This window comes from Ciconia boyciana, chromosome 3 (genome assembly GCF_034638445.1).
Source record: "Ciconia boyciana chromosome 3, ASM3463844v1, whole genome shotgun sequence".
Taxonomy (NCBI): domain Eukaryota; kingdom Metazoa; phylum Chordata; class Aves; order Ciconiiformes; family Ciconiidae; genus Ciconia; species Ciconia boyciana.
In genome coordinates this window covers 76,713,530-76,735,158 of record NC_132936.1, presented here as the reverse complement: position 1 = coordinate 76,735,158, position 21,629 = coordinate 76,713,530, and the positions used below count along the sequence as shown (strand labels likewise).

Sequence of the window (21,629 nt, the reverse complement as noted above, 5' to 3'; positions counted from 1 at the left end):
GACAGCACTTTTGCAGTTGCTGAATTTTATTACTGAAACTTTATTATATTTTTCATGTCTGAATGTAAAAAATGAATAAAGCTATCACAAACTGCTCTTTGTTGTAAGTGACATGCCTTTTCTTTATGATGCATGCTTTGCCATAAAAAGGGAGTGCTTAATACATTTCTGTTGGGAGATGCCTATTTATTCTGACAAACTGATCAGCCTCCGGGGTGTTCTTTTGCCACAGAACTGATTTTACATCTCATCCATTATCTAATAAGATGTGAAAAGAGTATCCTGTCTCACCAAAAAAAATCAGGCTTTGTTTCATCACAAGGATGTGGCAGGCTCACTCATGGACTTACTTGCAGGATATACAATTGTCAGTGAAAGGCCCAGTTATACACTCATGCATGTTTCCACTACAGCAAGCCTATGGGGAAAACAGTGGTAACATTGGTCCTGAGGATTTTTTATTTTAAAGGTAAGTATAAAAAGTGGCCTCTCTAATGAGAAAATGCATTTCCCGTCTTTAAATAATACGGCATGAGTTTATGAATTTTATCTTTATAATAAATAGCAACACCACATAAGCTACATTGTGAGGCAGCCAGAATGTCTTTGCAAAATATATGCCCTGGAGTTTTTTTTCTTTCTTCAGTATTTCCCCCTTTTCAATGTTTATGAAAGGTTTAAAATTGCACTTGCATGGAAAAAGTGAAAGAGACTGGAGTGAGGAAAGCAAGCTGAGGCGTTGTGTGATAAGGCAGTGATAAAGCAAGTGTATACAAAACCCTTTCAGACAAATGTTTTCAGTCAGATGTGTTCATAAGGAAATAAAGTCATGAAGGAAAAAGAGAATGGGGGACACAGTAGGAAATACAGTTAAGCCTTGCCATAACCTTAATTGTTAGGGGATAGCAAGTCTTTGAGATATTAGGTATCCAGACAGAGAGTACCTCTCTATATGTGCTTGAGGAGTGTTCCACACGCCTGAAACTTTTGACCGCTAATGCAGTGCAAATTGTTGTTGTATTTAAATGATGCTCTATTGCAAGAATACAGCCTCTCATACAACATACCTTGCAAAAGTGCCTCCATTGTTAAGCTGTTTGCTAACAAGTGCAAGTGAATTAACAAATCAGGGGTAGGTGAAGTAAAATAAAACATTTTACTTCAAATAGACAAAATAGTGGAGAGAAGTTATGAGAAAGCAAACAAGTGATTAGGTTCGATATCTCTGGAAGTTAGAACACTTGCTCCATTCCTCCACTCCAAATTTCCTTGACTCTCTGAATAACAGGATCAAATCTTTTGGACTTGCACAATGCTTCTTTTCATAAAAGTGCAGTTTCTTTAGCATGACAATGAAATACGATTTTCAGTGCTTCTTAGAAAAGTGACAATAAAGCTTGAAAGAGTTCAAAATGAAATTGCAAAAGCTGGAATTTGTGGCAGACAAATGTTCTAGCATCATGTCCTCCTGATATCCTTTATTCATTACATGTGAATGCAGCTCTGTATCTAAAAATCAAGGCTATTTTATCAGTCTTGCTTACAATGCCAGTCAGAATGGCTTACTGCTGAGAGATCTTTCAGAGTCTGGAGTTGCATCAAGACAGCATAGCTTTAAAACAGCATGAGAGAGACCTATTTTACATTATTGACATTTCCCCTTACCTGCAAGGACACATAATTTAATGCAGCATTGATGGGTCAAAGATTTTGACACATGTCAAGACAGATATCTTCATTTTAGAGATTAAAAAAAAGGCAGCAAACTTGATACATATGAACCAGTTTAGGTGGCAGAGGCAGCTCAGACTGAGGTAGGGACAATTGTTTTACTCATCTGCTAAAGATATTACTTTTGAATGAAGCCTTATGTAAAGAACAATGTAATTTAAGGAAGATTAAACCAGAACAATTGCTAGAAATGCAATAAGGGTCTAGAGGTAGTCCCTTAAAACCCATGTTAACTAACCTATCATTGTGTTTCTTCTACGGATTTTTTTAAACCATTCTATAAAAGTTCATGGCAAGGATATAATTTTCTAGAAAATTGTATTTCATATGACATATATAAAATGATCATCCCTAGTAAAGCCAGTAATAGTTTTCCAAGGAGAATGCATTTGGTTCAGAACTATGAATAGACTATTTCCATTAGTAAACACTATATAGCAGAACCACTTGTTTCATCCAGCACCCTTCTTGTATAAACAGATTTCACTGTAGGAGAAACACACCCAGAAGTATCTACAATGACTTTATGTCTCTAAATGGACCATGTAGCAAAATGTCATTTTTAATAATGGCATTTATGTTACTTGACCAATGAAATGTATAATAACAACAGCAAAATTGTTGTGTTAATGATCAGAGTATATCATAAGATGCACAGTTAGGAGGATTATGGGAATTTAATGGGATGAGAAGGGCAAGAGATCATCTGCTGTATGACTCTTCATGATTGTAACCTGCTGTCTATATCCCTAATGTGTTTTTATGACTTGTGTGCTTTGGTTTGTTTTCCAGTTTGTGTTCTGCCGTGAATGTAAAGAAGAATACCATGAAGGGGAATGCAGCTCTCTCCTCAGCACACAGGGAGCTATGGCCCAGAAGGTAGGGATCCCACAACTCATTACATCCTGATCATTATCCCTGGCCCAGCTAGAGCAACATTTGTCAAATGGGTCCTAATTATAATCCTAAGTAAAAGCAGTTATGTTCATGCTGAATTACTCCAGCCGTCGGAGTTGCCGAATTGGCTTTGCGGTGGATTTCAGTTGCTCTGATTGATAGAGTAGCTGAGTTCTGTCAGGAACACACAGGGCTCTGCCTTCAGTTGATAAAGAAAAGGCCTTCCCAATGGGCTTTTGAGGTTGTCTCTATTCATTGTGAACACTTTTGAAAGACTTTCTGTAGTCTTGCTGCCTTTCAGCTTATTTTCAGTGCACCAGTCAGGAAATCATGTGGGTTTGGACTGAACAACAGGGTTTTTATACAGCCTATGCAGAAAATGCTGTTGATAATTTATGTTTTAGCTTAGAGAAATAAAAAATGGATTGCCTAGGCTGGAAGCTGTTAGATGATAATTATTCTAGGCTGCTCTATAATTTTGTAGCTATTGTAGCTATAGACCTGGACAGGAAATAGTTTTTCTCTCCTGGCATTTCTCTTTGTTTGAGATGCAAGTTTCCCTGCTCTCCATGGCAAATAAATCACAGTCTTTCCAATTTAACAAAAAAAGAGAGAGAGAGAGAGAGAAAGCGCAAAGAACAGGAAAGATATCCCCTAAATATCTCACATCTTCATGCCCAGGGTGCGCTCCTGGGAAGCAGAAAGCTGATATTCAGATGTCTGGCATGTTTGATGCTAAGAAGAAAGTCGAACCCTGAGCCCTCGCACAGTCCAACATGGCAGATGCAGGACTGTGGGCAGGTGCTGATGGGGACTTGCGTCCGGCCAGCTCTCAGTGAGGCATGCCCAGCTCCTGTCAGTGCCTGCAGGCAGGCTCTGTCTGAGGCTGGCTTCTGGGGCCTCTCACTCTTTGAATGTAGAGACTGGGAGGGAGCTGGAGGCCTACTGGGAACCTTTGCCATGTGCTACCATGAGACAGTTCATTTGCCATACTTTGGAGACACTGCACTAGGCTATGAACTGTGTAGAGATTCTTTAACCTTTCTTAGTGAAGCTCTTTAATTTATAAAAAGAATTAGCACTTGTTGCGACAGAATTAAACAGCTTGTATCCTAGTAGTCAGTCAGGGTATCTACCTCTGGTGGCCTGGAACATGTGTACTGTATGAGACCCAAAATCCATCTACTTTCCCAGCCTCTAGTGATTTGTGATTCAGATGCGGTATTTTGTGTTTAACAACTATCAGCAAATATTTATTCCATGAATTTGTGCAACCCCTTTTTTTGAAGCCATATATATATATATATATATATATATATATATATATACAAGGAGATTTGCAGCTTATTTACCCTCTATGAAGAACAATCTCCTTTTGTTTGCAGTAGCTTTAGAACAGCCTTCCAGCTCCCATTCACATTCCTGTAAAAACAAAACAACTTCAACAGAGACATTGAGACATACTTGAAGTATCCAATAGCCTAGTAAAGTAAGACACCAAGGCTCAATGTCTTACCTGAATTAAATAGAGCTAGAACTTGAATACATCTCAACATGAACAGTGAGCCCTATATCCATTAAGTTCTCTATGCCTAGAGTTTTGCCTAGAGTACTGAAAGTCATCAGGGCACCTTACAAATGAGCTCAACAATGTTGGCTCTGTGGAAGTTAGAGTTTGTATAATTTCCATGCTCCAGAGCAGAGATAAAGGTGTGCCAGAAAAAATCAGAATACCGTAGAAAGAAGTGGCTTATTTTACATATTTGCATATTGCCTTAGCTTCTTCTGATGACAATGGGAGCACTTCGTCCATCTGGTCCAGTATCTCAGCACATGAATTGCACCAAATTATACCTGTTAACTTAGGAAAGTTTACTTTTGCTGTTCCAGTGCTGTTCCTGAAAAATTTCCTGTAGTCTCAAAGCTCTGTTCCGGAACAGCTAATGATAGTACCAGAATAACTCTTGCAGCTATGCAAATCAGTTCCCCCGTAAAGACAAGACCGCAGACTACCCAAAATTCATTTAGACTCCAACTTAAGCTGAAGTTAATTGACTTCGGTCAGCCGCCTTTTCCTCGAAGAAACTGAGAGCTGCGCTAATTAAACTTTTCCACAAGGTGGCGATGTGCCACTGAGGAATGTTTTCCCTCACTTTCTGGAATCGAGCAAGCCAACGGAGAGGTAGCTAAACCAAGGCAAGCCCAGGGGCTGGTGCGATGTTGGTTTCATCTGAATAGCATCACTACAAAGCTATCCTGCCTACAACACTCCCATACGATACATACAAAATATTCGTGGAGCACACATGGAAAGAAGTGCGTGTGGGACTGTTTTCATCTCTCTCTCACTGAGATTAATTTAAACATTTATCCACCTGTGCTTTCAGCCATTTTGTTCTGTTTGGCCCTCCCCTGCTAGGTGCACAACCCTGTGTGTCAGAGTTAACTTGTTATTATTGTACTGCTTGTTCAGGCAGTGGGGATTGTTTTGTCTTTGACCAGCATCTGTTTCAAGGTAGGAATAATACACTTCCAGGGTTGTCTTCAGCTCCTGCAGCTTGACTCCTGTCCGGATCCTTTCCATATCATTTATTTTAGAAACAGATCTTATTGTCACAATTCCCGCCGCTCGGATTTCAGAGTCAACCAGACACGCTGCCACCAAACTGCTACTCTCTGGAACTGGCGCAGGATATGTGGTCTCAGGAAAATATTTTCTATAAGAAAAATGCAGGTTTTATTGCAGCCTCTAATGGCTACAGTAGTGAAAGACCTTCTGTTGTCTTCACATTCTGCAAATGCCTGCACATCCCTGACACTCCCAGTGTGAGAGGAAACACTGTGGACAGGTTTAGGCCTAAGTCAGCATGATGGAGATGAAGATGGTGGAGCATGAAAGAGCTGGAAGAAAAGCCAAAAAGGACTGTTGTTGTGGAGGAATTGGGTAGCCAGAAGTTGGTGGCCACATAGAGAGCAGGAAGAGCTGCGGTGCCACTCAAAGCAGCCCTCTAATGGCCTGTGTGCCAGGGTGCCACAAGGGCCATCTGCTCCCTGGGGCTCCCCATGGGTCTGTTGGGGCAGGGCCTGGCACCTCCAGGGACAGGGTGGGCTGAGGCCGGGATCAGCCTTGGACCTGCGTGTGGGCCCGGCTTGGTGGGCCTCGTGGCTGGGCAGGGCTGTGGGGAGCTGGAGACCAGCCTGCTGCTGCATTGCTGGGGCAGGGACTGACGGCCCCAGGGGCTGACATGGAGTCCTGGGCCGTGGGCAGGGTAGGGGGACTCCCAGGGGACTGGGCTGGGACAGCAAGGTCTGGTGGTACCCTCAGAGTCTGACGCAAATTTGGGAAGCCTTTGAGAAGGAGATCCCTCAGAAAGAGAGGTAGAAACTGATACAGAAGCATTCAAGTGTCCCTGAAAGCCAAGAGCTTTCAGAGATATCGTGGAAGCTCCAGAAAGAGGAGAAGGAAGAGAGAAGAAAGCGAATAAGCCTGTGAGGTGACATGGGACAACAAGGAGGGTCCAGGAAGCAGAAATGGTGGCGGCGAAAGGGGCCTGTGCTGGGCCAGATGTCAGAAGGAGTACGGAGGAAGCCTGAGGTCAAGAGGGGCGAGCGGAGCTGGTGGGACTGCGAAGGGAGGGAGGGCAGCAGGGAAGGGGGAACGCAGTCAGTTGTCAGGAGGAAGGAAGAGGGCAACCGCGGCTGCGGAGCACAAGAGGGACAAAGCAGGTGCCACGTGTGGTGCTTAAGGCTATTTGAAATAAAGGGGTTTGAGCCTTATAATGGTGGGAAGCTAGAGGGCATTGCTTGCTGTTTGGGGTAGAAAAGGCAAACTTTGCAGCAGGCATGCAGAGAGTAGCCTAGCTTTAAATACACGTATATCATGATCTTTCAGATCTATGCACAGATATTGCATGCTCCATTAGGATGGCTAAAACGTCCTCTTTCTACTGAAATGTCCATTTTTAGCCCTGATAGGCCACTGAAAGCTCATCTTAAGCATTTACTGGTGCAGGGCTGATTATTTCCCATCTTAGAGTGTAAGTTACATAATTTCAGGGAAAATAAAATGTATCTGTGGCAACTTCAGTTGACAAGCTTTCTTTTAAAACCATTGCAGGCTCTTGGAACTGTTTGAAGTTTGGGATGAGAGAAGTAATCATTAATCCATCATATTTGATGGATTAAAAGGCACAGTGTGCATGATGGAATCAATGACACAATAAAGGTGACTCCAGCCAGATTTAGGTTTAGAAATAACTGCATAGTCCCCGCTATGTACACCACAAAACCAAGCTTCCTGGGCCCTTTTAATCTCATCCATAGACAGTCTATGCTGATGGGGAATCTAGCCATAAACCAACTTCCTCTGTAAGTCTCCAGCTTAAAATTAGCCTAGCTTTTCTAGCACAAAACCTTTCTAGACAGTTTGCTTTTTACCAGGATAAGCAATGCACCTTCTTGTTTACTAGCAACTGGACAATAAAAGGTGACTACATATTAGATTTGAACATGTGTAGAGTAGCTCCCAGGACTGTTTTGGTGCTGGGCATGTTGACGAGACATCTGCAAGGTAAACTGTAATAGCAATAGCAATGACACTGATGTAAAAGTGGCATGTATGTAAATAAGTGAATAGAATGTGGGGCACAAAGACATAAATGTTTGAAAAAAATGACACAAACTGGATGAAATGGGTTATAAAAAGGTATGTTTTAGAGATGGATCTATGGACAAACTTTCCCCAAGATGGTTTTAGCTGCTGATTATCTAGTCCTGCGAAGCCAATGAGTGCATGATTATAAAAAGGTAACAGCTTTTTAGCAAGTTTGCTTTTCAGAGGCTGCTGTGAATTTAGTAAAGAGAATAAATTAAACACCATGATAGATTTCTATAGTACAGCTGTGCACAAATCCCTCCAATAACCTGCATTCAAAGCCTTGAACCTAAAAGAACATCTGATGTCTAATTCATCATCCCAAAAACCCAGTCTGGCAGTCTTTGTAGGACCCAGACATAAATCTAGTTCATCTTATTTGAACAAACTCCACTATTAACCCTAGGCCAACAACAGGTGCAAAACGTCCACGGTGGCTGAAATCTTAAAGCTTGCCCAGTGGTCTTCTTCTGCTCCACACTCCAACCCAAGCTCCTTAAAAATCCTGTCAGGCCATATCTAGTCTTAGTCCAAGCCTTAATTCCAGCTAGTTCTAGCAACCCTAGCCCTGCAAACCATGCAATCCAGCAAAATCCATCACTAAACATATATCTTTAGCTGCTGGTGCAACTAAAAATTGTTACCAATTTCTTGCGCACAGGATACAGAATAGATTGTGTGAATTTCCACCATTTTATTACATTGAAAATCTCATTATCTGCTAAATGTGTTCATTTTAGACCAGGTTCATTGCATACGCAAAGTAAAAAATTATTGTTAGTCTTATCAAAGTCTTAGAAAGCTAATGAAAGAACTATTTTTAGTCCATTTACAATAACACTAGGACTTATAGTTCAAATTATATATAGTTAAAATAATGGATATGCAAAATTCCTGGTAACACCCATTTCTCTGGTGTTATGTTTAACCTTCCACTGCCTCTCTGGTTCCCAGGCTCAATGGCTTCAGTCTGGGACAGGGGCAGGCATAGTGAGTCCTTTACCAGGAGGAGCATGATGTCGATATTGGTGGGTTTTTTTCCTTCTCACTGTATGGTCTGCTTGAGGTCACTTTTATATCTTTGTTAACACACTCCTTCACGGGTCTACAAGTCGACGTTGGATCCAAAGTTACTATCTAAGGTGTGTTTTACCCAAGTCGGTTATGTCTTTGTTCTCTTTGTTATCCCTAAGACTGTTTTTACCCAGCTCTCAAGGCTGCATTTGGGTAACTGACCACTGGAGAGTGGGTCATAGTGCCGGGTCCTCCCATATCACCCTGTGCCTGTGCTTTCAAGGCCTCTGCTATCATCTCATGCCTTTACGCCTCTGCGTAGCTTTTTATTGTAGGGTCAGATACAGTTCATTCCACCCATAATACCTCTACTTGCCATTGCTGTCTGTTAGTTACAAAAATACATGTAACATTGTTAAACCATGCAATTATACAAAATTATACAAAAGCAAAATAGGTAATAGTCACCTGATCATTAGATAATTGCTGTCACTTGCTAAACCAAATCTCTAGGCAGGTCTAGAAAGCCTGATGGGTCCTGAGGCCGGTGGTGCTGGCTTGGCACAAAAGCTGTGGCCTCTTACAAGAAACAGCAACAGTATTTTTACTGAGCCACAAAACTACCTGTTCTAAACCTTCACCTACAATCTGTTTAGGTGTAAGTTTATAGCTAGTGCTGTAAAACTTAACTTCAACCCCGCTCCAAACCTGTGGGATGCTGCCTGTCCTGGCTGTAGCCCTAGGCTGGAGACCTTGCTCACCCAAATCTCAAAGCCTAGCCCCAAACCTACCATCTTCAAATAAAACCTCAGCTATTTGTTATTTGAGTCCCGGTCCTTACAGTAGTCAGGTAGGTGATGCAGGATCCAGATATTAACTTTGCTGTTCTGCCACTGGCAGTATAAAACTTACCCAGAAGCCGTCAGCCCAAGAACCCGTCAGACCAACCCAAAAGTAGTCCAGGGCCTCAGCTGAGCCAGTGCAAACCTCAGAGGTACCATTTTTTCCAGACCTGATCCTATTAATCAGTACGTGCCACCTGGGCCCTGACTGCAACCCTAGCCGTAGTTTCAGGGCTCAGACCTAACTCAGTCACGTGCTCCCAGGGAAACGATCAGCTCTGACCCATTGGAGCACTTCCCAGAAATGCTTTTTGCTGCACAGGTGTGGAGTAAGAACACGCCTGCGTGTGCGCACACATCCAGGAAAGCCTGTCACATCACCTGGCACCCTGCTGAAGTCTTTTGTAGGCTCCCAGCTCACTTGGGCTGCAGGTGAGCCTCCAGCCCCTTTTCCTCCCATTGCCTCATGTATGCAAATCTCGAAGCTGCCAGTAGGTGGTAGAAAATATACAGACATTGCTTGCCAGGCCTCCCTTCCCATCCACTGAACAATATCTGTCTAATCTCTTACGCTATTTTGCCTGTAGATTCCCAGCAAGTATGTAGGGTTGTGAAGCCTGGCCTCTGTGTAGGTGGTGGTTTGCTGTAATTATGCAGCAGAACATATTGGCCCACTGTGAGCACAAGATATTTCAGAATTTGATTTTAATGTGGAATTCCCAAATAAAGATGCTTTCAAAATATCCTTAGCTGAATTATTGTAATGCTGAGATATGAAATATTTAGCTAACGATTCATGAAAATCAGGCTCGGTGTAATGTATTTCTTACAATATTGTTGTGGAATTGAAAAACTATGCAATGTACATATTAAATTGTAATAGAAAGACATAATACTGACAAAATTATGGAATTGCGTATGTCTCCTGACTTACTGTATGAAGGAAGTAGCAAGCTCCTTTTTTGTTTGAACCTTCAGTGAAGGGTGAGTTGTCAGGGAAAACATATATGTTATATTGGACTCCACAGTTATGTGACCTGAATCAGTTCTTGCTCATAAGCATTTTTCGTTTATACTCTAAATATTGCAAATATCACTTTCAGAATTGTTCCTTCACTATTTCAGCAAAATTTCCTTACTGCTTTTAGAACAGTAGAAAACAGAATGTGAGGTATTTGAAATGGTGTCCTACAGGCAAGAGTTAAAATGAGAAACACGCAGCATTTCTATGTAAACTTCTTTCTCTACTCGAAAGAGGGGGAAAATTAATCAAAATGCTAAATAGTAAATGCTGACCACAAAAATCATGAATTATTTCACTGCATTTTAGTGAAAGAAAAAGCTACTGAGGAGGTTCATCATACATAACATCTTTCAATGAGTCCTGAGTCACAGTATGAAATGTGGAACATCTATTATTAGACCATTGATTTTTTTTTCCATCAGATAAATTTAAAAAGTTAAATAAAACATGGCTGTACAAAAAAAAATGGTACACCTAGCTTGATTTCTAAAGTATCATCTGAAACAATTGGAAAAGAAACTGAGGCTCAGGGGTTTAGTAGCTGGTATATTCACAATGTCAAGCACAGGACATTCAACCCACAGATGCCTAATTAAAGGAGCAAGAAAAATAACTATAACCGGGAAATGTCCTGTAAATTTAATCTCTATGTTATAAATAAAGATGCACCGGAGGAAATCTGAGAATAGGTCTTAACTTTCTGTCTAATGAGAAATAGATGTGAACCATAGAGAGAGAATTTTAGCTTCCTATTTTGGGCAGCAATAAAACAAAAAGATGTGACAGGCTGCTTTTGTTTATGAGGTTAAGCTGACAGTCATTTGCAGCTGTGTTGCCACTACGGGAGAAGGCATGTTCTTTATTCCACTCGTGGAGAAGTTATACAAGAATGACCTGTATTAGATTAGATTTTCTGCTTTAGAGCAGCATAAATTCATTATTCACCAGCTACCTGATTTAATTCATGCTGATATGAACGGCCCCAACATGCAGAGTGAGAACCGTGATGTGCAGTGTCACCAAACCAGAGCTCTCTGATTTAGTGAAAGTCTCTTTCATCTTGTATCAGACACAATACCCTGTATATATCACTTTGATTTTAGCTAGTTGCTGTCATCACAAAGCAGCTCTTTTTTTACAACAGAATTCCCTAGGCACACCAGACAAATTGGCACACAAAGCTGCTTCATGTGAGTTTAATGGGATCAGTGTGGTTCTGACACCTCTGTTTTTCCAGTGCGTGAAACATATTCCCATTGATGGATATCTTTCCTTTTCCACATGTATCACCATTTTTTTAGTGTATTGATTAGCCAAAATCTTTCTCTAGACTAGAGCACTGGTCCCATAGCTATGTGCACCTCTCCTTCTGAGATTTGGACTCTTAAGTGACTCAAATAATGGATTTTTTTTCAAAGGTCCTCTAGCCTATCTAGTGCCCTAGACATCTGCTATTTTTTCCCCCACAACTGAAGTAAAAGACACCATGAAACACAACAGGAAGTTAATTCATGTGAACATGTTCATAAAACAGCCCAGAAGAAGTTGAGAAAACAAAAGACATTTAAGTTGGACTGTCACCATCTCGTGTAGATCAGGTTTCAACAGATGTGGTTGCTTTTGCTTGGAGCTCTAGCCCTAAATAATTAGTGGGCTGTGTTAATCTAAATGTTGTGGTGGGTTGAACATTGCTTTGTGTACAAGGAATTATTCTTTGTCTTCCTTTCAAACCCTTTCAAATATCCATAGTTGTTCCCACATTCATGCTGGAAAATGAGTAATACTTTCTGGTTTGAGACTTCTAAGCCTTTTTAAAATGCTATATTTCACATAAAGTCATAATTTTATATATTTCTATTTATTTTTTTTAAAAAAATTATTTTTCCAAGGAAAATTAACTTAAAACCAAGCATTTCTGATCAAAAGGAAAGGTATTTCTGAATTAAAGGAAGCTGCACTAGGATATGTTTCTTATGCGTGACCAGTTTTTTTGCTTATCAGAAAGGAATTAAGCACCAACAGTAAACAAGCAGGAGTCCAGAAATCACATTCACTAAAGCTAAGCACAACATAATGTTAACAGCTTCGTATTCTATTCTGAATCAAGGGTCTTCAGTTTTCAGATGTTGTCTATGCTAGGCAAAATAAGCATGATCATAAAAGAAGTGTGCTCACATAAGACAGTATATAATGCAGTGGATGTTGGAATTTAACATTATACATCTAATGCTTCCAGTATTTTGAACAAGAAGTTTTGCCATAAATGTTTTTAATCTGGATGGTACTGCTTAGCTGCTGACTGTGAACACATACTTCGTTTACTTTAAGTAGTTCTACCAACAAGTCGATGTGTGCCCTATTACCTGAATGAGGTGCTGCTTTAAGAAGGACACTTTATTTCTATTTCAGGATGCTTTCTGTCTCTGTAGGACTTCTTCCAGTACTGCCTGATATTGATTAACTGCATAAAAAGCTTTCCATGTACATGCTGTATGGTGCATGTTCTTGTATTGCTGTATGGTGCTCAGCAGTCTCTGGTCTCTTTATGCCTGTTAGTTTTTCCAAGGGACTCAGCATAGAAACAGAATAGAAGTAAATCTGTGTCCTTCAGTGTGACCCAGTGATAACAAGGCAGACTTTTTCCCCTATCTCACTAAGGGAATATTGCAGAGGGGATGTTGAAAAATGCTTGCAACAGCTCTTACTGTAGCTTCCTGTTATTTATGGGTATTCATTCCTGGTCATAATGTGCAGCATAGTTGAGAATCAAAACAATTATTCATAAAGTGGCATGGATGGAATCTAGTAGCTTTTCACTAGTGCTGGGACAAATATTTTGTAATAATTGGGGAACTAGAGCATATTGTGTGGGGTCAGCATCACAAGTGATCAAAGTCTCCTGTCCTCAGCAAACTGGCGTGTGATGCACACCTGGAGCATCTCTGAACTTCCTATCCAAGACCAGGAAGGCCAAACACAGTGAGAGCCACCTCTGCTTGATAGACCTGCTCTATTACCTAGGCCATTGTCAAGAAGGTTAGGCTTGCTACTTTAGGATGAAAGAAGGTGATTTAAAAAGGCACTGGTATTGGAGAACTGCCATACACCTTTCCTTTATTGTTTGAGGAAAAAATGCAGATAAATATATGTGAGCTTGCAGTCATTGTATGTGGAGCACTAAATAAAGCACATGAACACTGGAGGCTCATAGATCAGTATGGTATGATTTCTTTACTGAATTGGAGGGACTCCATCACTGTACCATTTCTCTGCATTTGCTTCCTGCAGCAGGAAGTTTTTAACTTAGCATTCAGCAAGACTGAGCATAGGAGGGATGCTTCAGCTCTAGTAGGCTGGAAATATCATGCTGCTGCATCTATTTCATGCTAGAATTTCTGCAACGGAAAATATTAATATAATAATTCACTCTGCTGTTTTCAGCAATTTGTTCTTTCTTGGTGAATTGCATGTGTGCGGTTTGAAGTTGTTTACTTTAGTTATTCCTAAGCTCTCCCAAGTTAGTATTTGTTTTCAGAACTAAGATCAAGTATCTTCATACAAATCAAATTAGCAATTTGGCATGTGAAATTTTGCCTCAGTGTCATTTGCTATTAGGACACAACAAAGACATGAAGATGGGGGGGAAGTATGTTTCCAAGTACTGAACCACACAGTTTGGATTTGGACTATTTGGGAAAAACAGAGCCACTGTGAAGCTCTTCTGGGTTGACTACAAAAATTAAAAATACATCTGGTCTTCTCATGTAGCTATTATTCTGAAAAGAATAGCAATGTTTTGTCACTGCTATAGTGATTTTCATCTTGAATTATCTTTAACAATGTTAAGTAATTAATTCCCATTACAACCAGATGAAATTAATATCATCTTCTTTCTGTCACTGGGCAAACTGAAGCCCAGGTCTAGCATTCCCCACTCTCCCCACCTTGTGTTCAGGCCTCTCCGAGTTAGCTCAGACTGCTTGCTAAAGTCATCTTTCCTTAAAGATCAAGGTGTTGCAAGATCAATACCAGCTTATGTTCTTTGCTATTAGCCTGAGCAGCTTTTTCTATTTCCCAGAACTTACGAATGTACTGTTGAATAGAGGTCATCCTTTTGCCGAATTGCTGAATAATCCAGCAGGGTGCAGGGCCTAGTGTCCTCTCCAGAAGCAGAGAGCTAAAAGTAAAAGTCACTTCTAGGATACAGCTGAGAAGACTTTGTTCACTTTTGTTGCCTCTACATCAAAAATACTGGCAAATTGGAGAAAAATATTGTGAGGAGCAACAAAAGGGATTAAAGGGCTGAGGATACTGATGTAGGTAGTAAAATAAAAGAAATAATACCATAAACACATTTTTGAGGTTACCTGATTAAAAAAGCCTTGGGGTTTTTTTAAGATGCATGTTGCAATGGCCACCAGATGAGCCGGAAATGAATTTCTGCAGATGTTGCTCTTTGTTATTCCATTTTAACTCAGGTGACTTCAGCCAAGAAATAAAATCTAGATCTTACTCACTGACACTGCAACAACTCACAGGTTTTATCAGTAGTAGCTGAGCAGAAATCAAGAGGAGTTATGCTTGTGTTGCATGTTTGGGCATGTTGCATGCATGTTGCATGTTGGGCCAATTGCCTTTTTCTGTCTTACTAGAAATAAATATGTAAACAAATCCATGTAAATAAATTTTAAAAGTCTATCCACATAACAGCCTACAAGTATTATTTAGAAGGTATACACAAAGAAGTTATGGGAATTTTTACAAATTATATAATTTAGTTGAAGATCATAATTTTCCCACATGCTTGAAAAAACCCACATTACAAATGGAAAGAGCAGATCTTCAAGGCTGGAAACTACATACATTGTTTACAGGTACTATTCACATAGTTGCCAACCTTGTGTGATAGAAATGACCCAAGGCACTGCCATCTCTTTTGTCCTTGTACTATCATTTTAGGTAGGAAATTGCCAAGTAGGACACTTGTGTAGATTATGTAATTTTGTCCCAGTCATAAATAGGACAAACACAGCAGTCCCTTTTAAAACACTCTTCATGATGACTTTTTCCATCTGTGTCATTCTATCTAGGGGACTACTTGCTTTCATTGTTCACTAGGTTGGGGTTTTTTTACTTTTTCTGCAAAATTTTTGTGTTTCTTCTTTGTGCCTCTTAAGGCCTCTTAAATTTATACAGATTTATGTGTGAATGAAACCTAGACGTCCAAAACAAAGGAGTACATTTTATTATGAAAAACAGTTTCCTTCCAGGGACCCCACCATTCTGCATTATCAAGTGTTGCATTGCCTTAGTGTTTTTGTTTTTCTTGCAAGAAGGGCTTTAATCCCTGAAGCAGAATCAAACCTAAGGTGTCTAACATCTCATGTCTCAGCTCGGTTCATCTGACTCCTGCTTCGCCTTGCCTTTTGCTTTACCTGTCTTTGTGCATTTGCAGCACGGCTTGATGCCCCCTGTGTCCTCCTGCCAGGGCTTTGCCTGCCACTTGGGGCAGGGAGCAGTGGGGAGGGCACAGCCTGTGCTGCAGCTGGATGTAGGAAGGGCCCCCAGGATGGCACACACTCCAGCTGCTGCAGCTCCCCCCACCATCCCCCAGCCCGGGATCTAACCCAATTCATGTGTTGTGCACATTGGGAGAAAATAAGTTTGCATTTGGAAGCAAAAATTCTGCATCTCTTTCTTACAAAGTCCAGCCTACCTGGCCTTGCAGTCACTCCAATCTGTTTCTCACGGGTAAATAGTTATCATTTCAGTGTAGACACCATGTCCCAGCACAGGCTTTCAGTATGGTACCCACAGGTGGTTTTTCTCTCTCTTTGCAGGGATACGTAGTTGATGAACATGCAGCCATGCAAGCTCGTTGGGAAGAGGCATCTAGAGAAACAATCAAGAGGACAACCAAGCCATGCCCCAGCTGCAATATTCCAGTAGAAAAAAATGGTAAATTTATTAGATATCTCATATTTATCTGTCTTTTAACATTCATTTTACAATATAAACGTATGAATGTGCACGTGTACATATGCGCCCTATTATTCCAAGAGAGGGAGAGCATGCGGAACTTGAATCTTCCCTCTGTCACTTTATCTAAATTATCTAAATCACTTAGTTCTAAAGCCACTAATTAAGCCTCGCAAAATGCCCAGCTATTTTATACACAGGGAAAATGAGGCATAGAGAGACACTGGATGTAGAGCTCATATGACTTCAGTCTGCTAGTTGTCTAGATTTTCCATTGTCAGTGGAAAAAATAGACATTTGTAGGGCAAAACTCATCTTACACTGAAACAGAACATGTGTCTAATGTAGGCCAGAAGAATCGCACCTAAAAGTGGGGCGTGGAGAATTAGTCCTGCTGTACATGTCTACACAGTCCATAGCTGAATTTAGATGAGGTAAATCTCAGCTCAGTGATATGCTCACAGTAGAAGAGCAAGTCAGAGGAAGAAACATGAGTCCTGACAAACTGGTTGCACTCATCAGTGCTTACCATGTAGGAAGAAAAGTAATCTACTGGCACTGGGGTGGTTAAAATGGGGAACAGGAACAGAAAATAGGCTATACCCTGTAGGTTCATGGTGTTCCAAGATTTAATTGTATTTATGTTAATTAATCAAAATATATTAAAATTATTGCCTAAATATTATACAGATATTAAGTATAGAGGATGCTTCTCCGTTTTGTGGCATCACTTATTCAAATGGGACTCTGAAAATGCCAAATAAGACACTGTAAACTGCAAGGAGAGAACACTTCAAGCAGTGATACTACAGAAATATTACTGAGGAATAAATAGGACAAAATCCTGAAATCTGGGGTTTCATGAAAGAAAAGAAGGCAGTTGGCAGATGGAAAGTGGGAGACTTCTTCAAGCACAAGAAGCAGAAGGAAAGAAAGCATGAATTCAAGAGTGGGAAGGTGAGACAAGATTTGGCAAAGTGTAGAGAGCAAGGTGGGCAGCAGAAGAGAGATAACAGAGGGGTAGGTCAAAAAAATTACTTATAGACTTGTAAAACAGGCTGGAAACCAGAAGTTTGAACTGGATTAGAAATAGACAAATAATAATCGTGACTATTCATACTTAACAGTTTGTGCATAGACAAATTAAAAAAAACTTCTGGTCAGGCTGGAAGCAGTGCTAGGACCTTTCATTTCTCTTAGACTCTGCTACAAAATCTTCACTGTTAAATTACAGGCAGTTGTCACTTGTCACAAACAGGATATCCCTATTTGACATCATGATATAATTTACACAACTCCCACTAATATTTAGGGAAGTTGCTTGTAAAAATCCCCAATGTATCAAAAAGGAAATAAAAGCCTTTATACTTTCTATCCTTGAAAGAAAATATTTATTGAAAATGGATAATAAGCAGGAAAAGACGTTTCCTTGCTTATAGCCTGACCCATATCAGAATAGTGCCTTGTAATGCAAAATGCCAAAGCCACAGCGGCAGGCTAGAAATATTTCAACATACTGGAATCGGCTGATTGTGCTGCCATTCAGAGGGACCTTGACCAACTGGGAAGTGGGCTGAGAGAAACCTCATGAACTTCAACAAAGGGAAATGCACTGGTACAGGTTGGGGGCCAGCTGGATGGAAAGGACCTGAGTTTCCTGGTGGACTACAAGTTGGACATGAGCCGGCAATGTGCCCTTGCAGCAAAGAAGGTCAACAGCGTCCTGGGCTGCATTAGGAAGAGCATCACCATCAGGCCAAGGGAGGTGATCCTTCCCCTCTGCTCAGCCCTGCTGAGACACATCTAGAGTGGTGGGTCCACTTCTGGGCTCCCCTGTACAACAGAGACATAGACTGGAGCAAGTCCAATGAAGGGCTACAAAGATGATAAAAGGACTGCATATATAAATACCTGATGAGGGGAGCAAAGAAGACAGAGCCAAACTCTTCTCAGTGGTGCTCACTGAAAGGACAGAAGGCAATGGGCACAAACTGAAACAGAGGAAATTCCATTTAAGCATAAGAAAATGCTTTTTACTGTGTGGGTGGTTGAAGACTGGAACAGGTTGCCCAGAAAGAGTCTCAATTCTAGGATACATTCAAAATCCAACTGGACACAACCCTGAGCACCCTTCTTTAGTCGACCCTGCTTTGAGCCGTGGGGGGTTGCACTGGATGATCTCTAAAGGCACCTTCCCACCTCAGTGATTCTGTGATTCTGTGAATTAAGGCGTGAAGCTTAAAAAGTGCAGTGCTTGCTTTCTTCTCTGGTCATGGGTACTGCACGTGCCAGCTTCTAGGCTGATATTTGTAAACTGAAAGGAGCACTTAATTTCTACCTAAGTACAGCTGGTGTCAAGAGGCTGACAACTGTACACCAAAGTCTGCCAACAGTCCTCATTTGGGAGGAGTACACTGACTACACACAAGAGAATAATTCTGCATTCCCTCCCCAAATGCTTCTGTGGACATTGTCTTTTACAAGGGACCGTGACAATGCTGGTAACTCTTCTATAATAGCCTATATGTCTCTATGTCAATAACTTTTCTATAATAGCCTGTATAGCTATAGGCATTGTAGAATACTTCTATATGCCAATAACTTTTCTGTAATAGCCGAAGTGAAGGAGCGAAACACTTTCCCATAGCTCAATTCCCAGTCTGAGTAAGTTTAAACACACATCCACGTCCCTCAGAGGACTGCTGTACTCACAAAGCTGTAGGCCACATTGCTTGAGGCATTCTCCACTCTGACTGCTGATCTCAGCTGCCGTGTAGCAGAGAATAACATGATTTATGTAGCTTAGCAGGTAGAGCACATGTTTGACAGAGGGTGCCTATTGGGCTTTGGGTCCTGCGCCAGGACTGAGATGTATTTTACCCAGTGATGGCTTAATATGAATTGTAAGAGAGGATTGGATCTAAACCTTAAGTAAAGTGTAACATGGAGGCTGACCATTGGTATGCTTGCATTTAAATAAAATATAAAAATGCCTGGTGAATTGCATCTCTTACACAAAGATATAATCTGACAAACAGACCTTGCCATCACAGCTAGTTTTCTCTCTCTGTCACGTGAAGCAGACAGGCCTATTTTAACAAACCAGTTCTTGTGTCTCCTGCTGTTTTTACCTTCTGAGAATCATTCTGGAGTGGCATTTATAGAAAAGGTGGTGTAAGGATAGCAGGTCGTACAGTAGGGAATACACACTCCCTGTACGTCCTATCACCATCCGGAGTCAAACCAAGATGACATTTCAGCATTTCTTCATTCTGCATGCTTTTCTTTCAGTTTGAATTATACAAGAGATTTATTTGCGTGGTAAGCAACATAATTTCCATTTGAAGTGTATTTCTGTAATGACCTTTGACAATGTTAATGTTTTGTATATTACAAAATAAACATTTGATTAAGGTTGTGAGCAGAGAGATTAAAGCTTCTCTCACAGTATGGGCAAGGAAGAAACCCAACACACAGAAACATTGATGCGATCAAAAGGCTGCTTCAGATACTAACAAGGTCAAATCAACTTAAATTACTAATGTCATTTTGGTATAATCAGCAGTCAGCCACCAGAGTCTGTGTCTCTTGATTTATTCTCTTTGCAAATTTCTCAGTTGTTGAATCCAAATTCAAAAAAGAATAGAATTTTGTTCAACTCCTGGCTCACAGCTGGAGTAGGGTAGAGTATTCTTGAGCAGACACCTCCATGATTGCTTTGAGAGGCCACAGACTATCATCGCTTTTCCCTATCCCTAGCGTAGCCTCTTCCAATTTCAGACAGGACTGCAGTTCCAACTCCTGCAGTCCCTCAAGTGAGACCAGTACATTCCACCCCAATAAGAGGGGGAATAGCAGGTTTTAGAAAGCCCAGGAGAAGTATTCTTCATATTTGTTCTTTTCTTTTATTAAATATTCTACTTGGTTAGTAAATGAATACCTAAGAAAGTTGATTTTAAAACTGCTAATTGTTGATTAACATCTCTTAAGTGTTTGCCAAGTACCAAGGCCATTCTGTTGCTATTTTGCAGGTGGCTGCATGCATATGAAATGTCCTCGCCCTCAGTGCAGATTTGAGTGGTGCTGGAACTGTGGCCTGGAGTGGAACAGAACCTGCATGGGAGATCACTGGTTTGACTAGTGGTGCTGAGGCCAGCCCACGGTGCTGCTAAAGTTTGCTTTCATCAGCACCAAATTCTGAACTCCTTGCTTAAACAAAACTCCCAGTGGTTTCAGGGACACGGAGTTCAGAAGTTGGCCCCATTTGTTGGGTTTTGCTTTCTTGCGTACGTGATCATACCAAAATCCCATTGAAGTTATGCCAAGGGTTTTTAATCCACTAAGTAAAAAGATTAATTGTTTTAATTGCTCATTGTGGTACAAAGAGGGATAAATTACACCTTTCTGAACTTGTGCAGCCTGTCAGCACGGAAAGCAGACAGGGTTACCACGAGGAACTTTGCTTGACATTTATAGTCAGGAATCTGTAACTCTTGCAAGAGAGAGCAGCCTGCATACGTGTGTGTGAGCGCGTGAGCATCAAGGGGGGTGGAGGATGTTCCCTGCATCAGCTGCTTTTTCTTTGACCACTCCTTTGCTCATTCAGCACAATTTTTGATTTTGAGGCAGTATTTCTTAACAGCTTTTTTGGCAGAGGGAAGACTGTGGCTCCTCAGTGTCTTCTCAGGGTTCCTTCCTAACAGGCTTTCTGTAGGGGTCTTGCTTTCAAACCAAATTCTCATAGAAACATCCAGCTTTATGCCATATTTGTGTTTGTATATTTGTAATGTACAACACAAAACCTGCCTACGTACTCACTATAGACTTTGTTACCATTGGAAGATTAGCTAAGGATGCAGTTTCAGCTCTAACCGTGACTACTGTTGCAGTGGTGACTGGATCTGATTAAGTCTTGTGCAAGCTAGACTCACAGGGCTTCATTTTTCTTGTGCTTACAGCAATACTTTGGGCATGGCAAAGGGAGGCAGGAGGAGACTTCTCAGGGGTTTTCTCTGTCATCATTCTCCTAAATAGAATTAGAATATGGGTATATTTCTGAAAATACATTCACAGCTCAAACAGTGTGGGGGAGAGGGACATCTTTAATTTTACAATGTTAACTCAGTAAGTAAAGCTTCCTAGCATTTTCAAGCCTGAACAATCTTACTGTTTGGTGTGCTTTACATTGCTATCTTATTCTGAAATGAAATGGGTACTGTCCACATCCAATATGCCATGTAAGGATTTGCACAATTCAGTTTTGGAAAAAAATGCACAATAAATAAAGTGGTCAAAATTTTAAACTTTATTTCTTTCTTTTTTCATTTGGATACAAAGTAAGTGAGTACAAAAATGTTGGGTGGGTCATGCATTTCCTTCACTGATTCAAACTCACAGCTGAGAGGCTAGCCTTTTGATTAAACATACTATTAGCACAAAATAAATTCCAGGGACATGGACTTCTTGTATCAAGTTTGAATTAATATTT

General features: G+C 40.8%; 1 protein-coding gene across 1 annotated transcript in view; it reads left to right on the top strand.

Moving 5' to 3' along the window:
• The window catches only part of PRKN (parkin RBR E3 ubiquitin protein ligase), a 784,012-nt gene extending 762,591 nt beyond the window's left edge, over positions 1-21,421 (top strand). Inside the window, exons 10-12 of the mRNA XM_072857961.1 lie at positions 2,524-2,610; positions 16,003-16,120; positions 20,173-21,421. Of these exons, the coding sequence (XP_072714062.1) occupies positions 2,524-2,610; positions 16,003-16,120; positions 20,173-20,282 (315 nt within the window). The 3' untranslated portion in view covers positions 20,283-21,421. The remainder of the gene's footprint in view (positions 1-2,523; positions 2,611-16,002; positions 16,121-20,172) is intronic.
• The last annotated feature ends 208 nt before the right edge of the window (positions 21,422-21,629 follow it).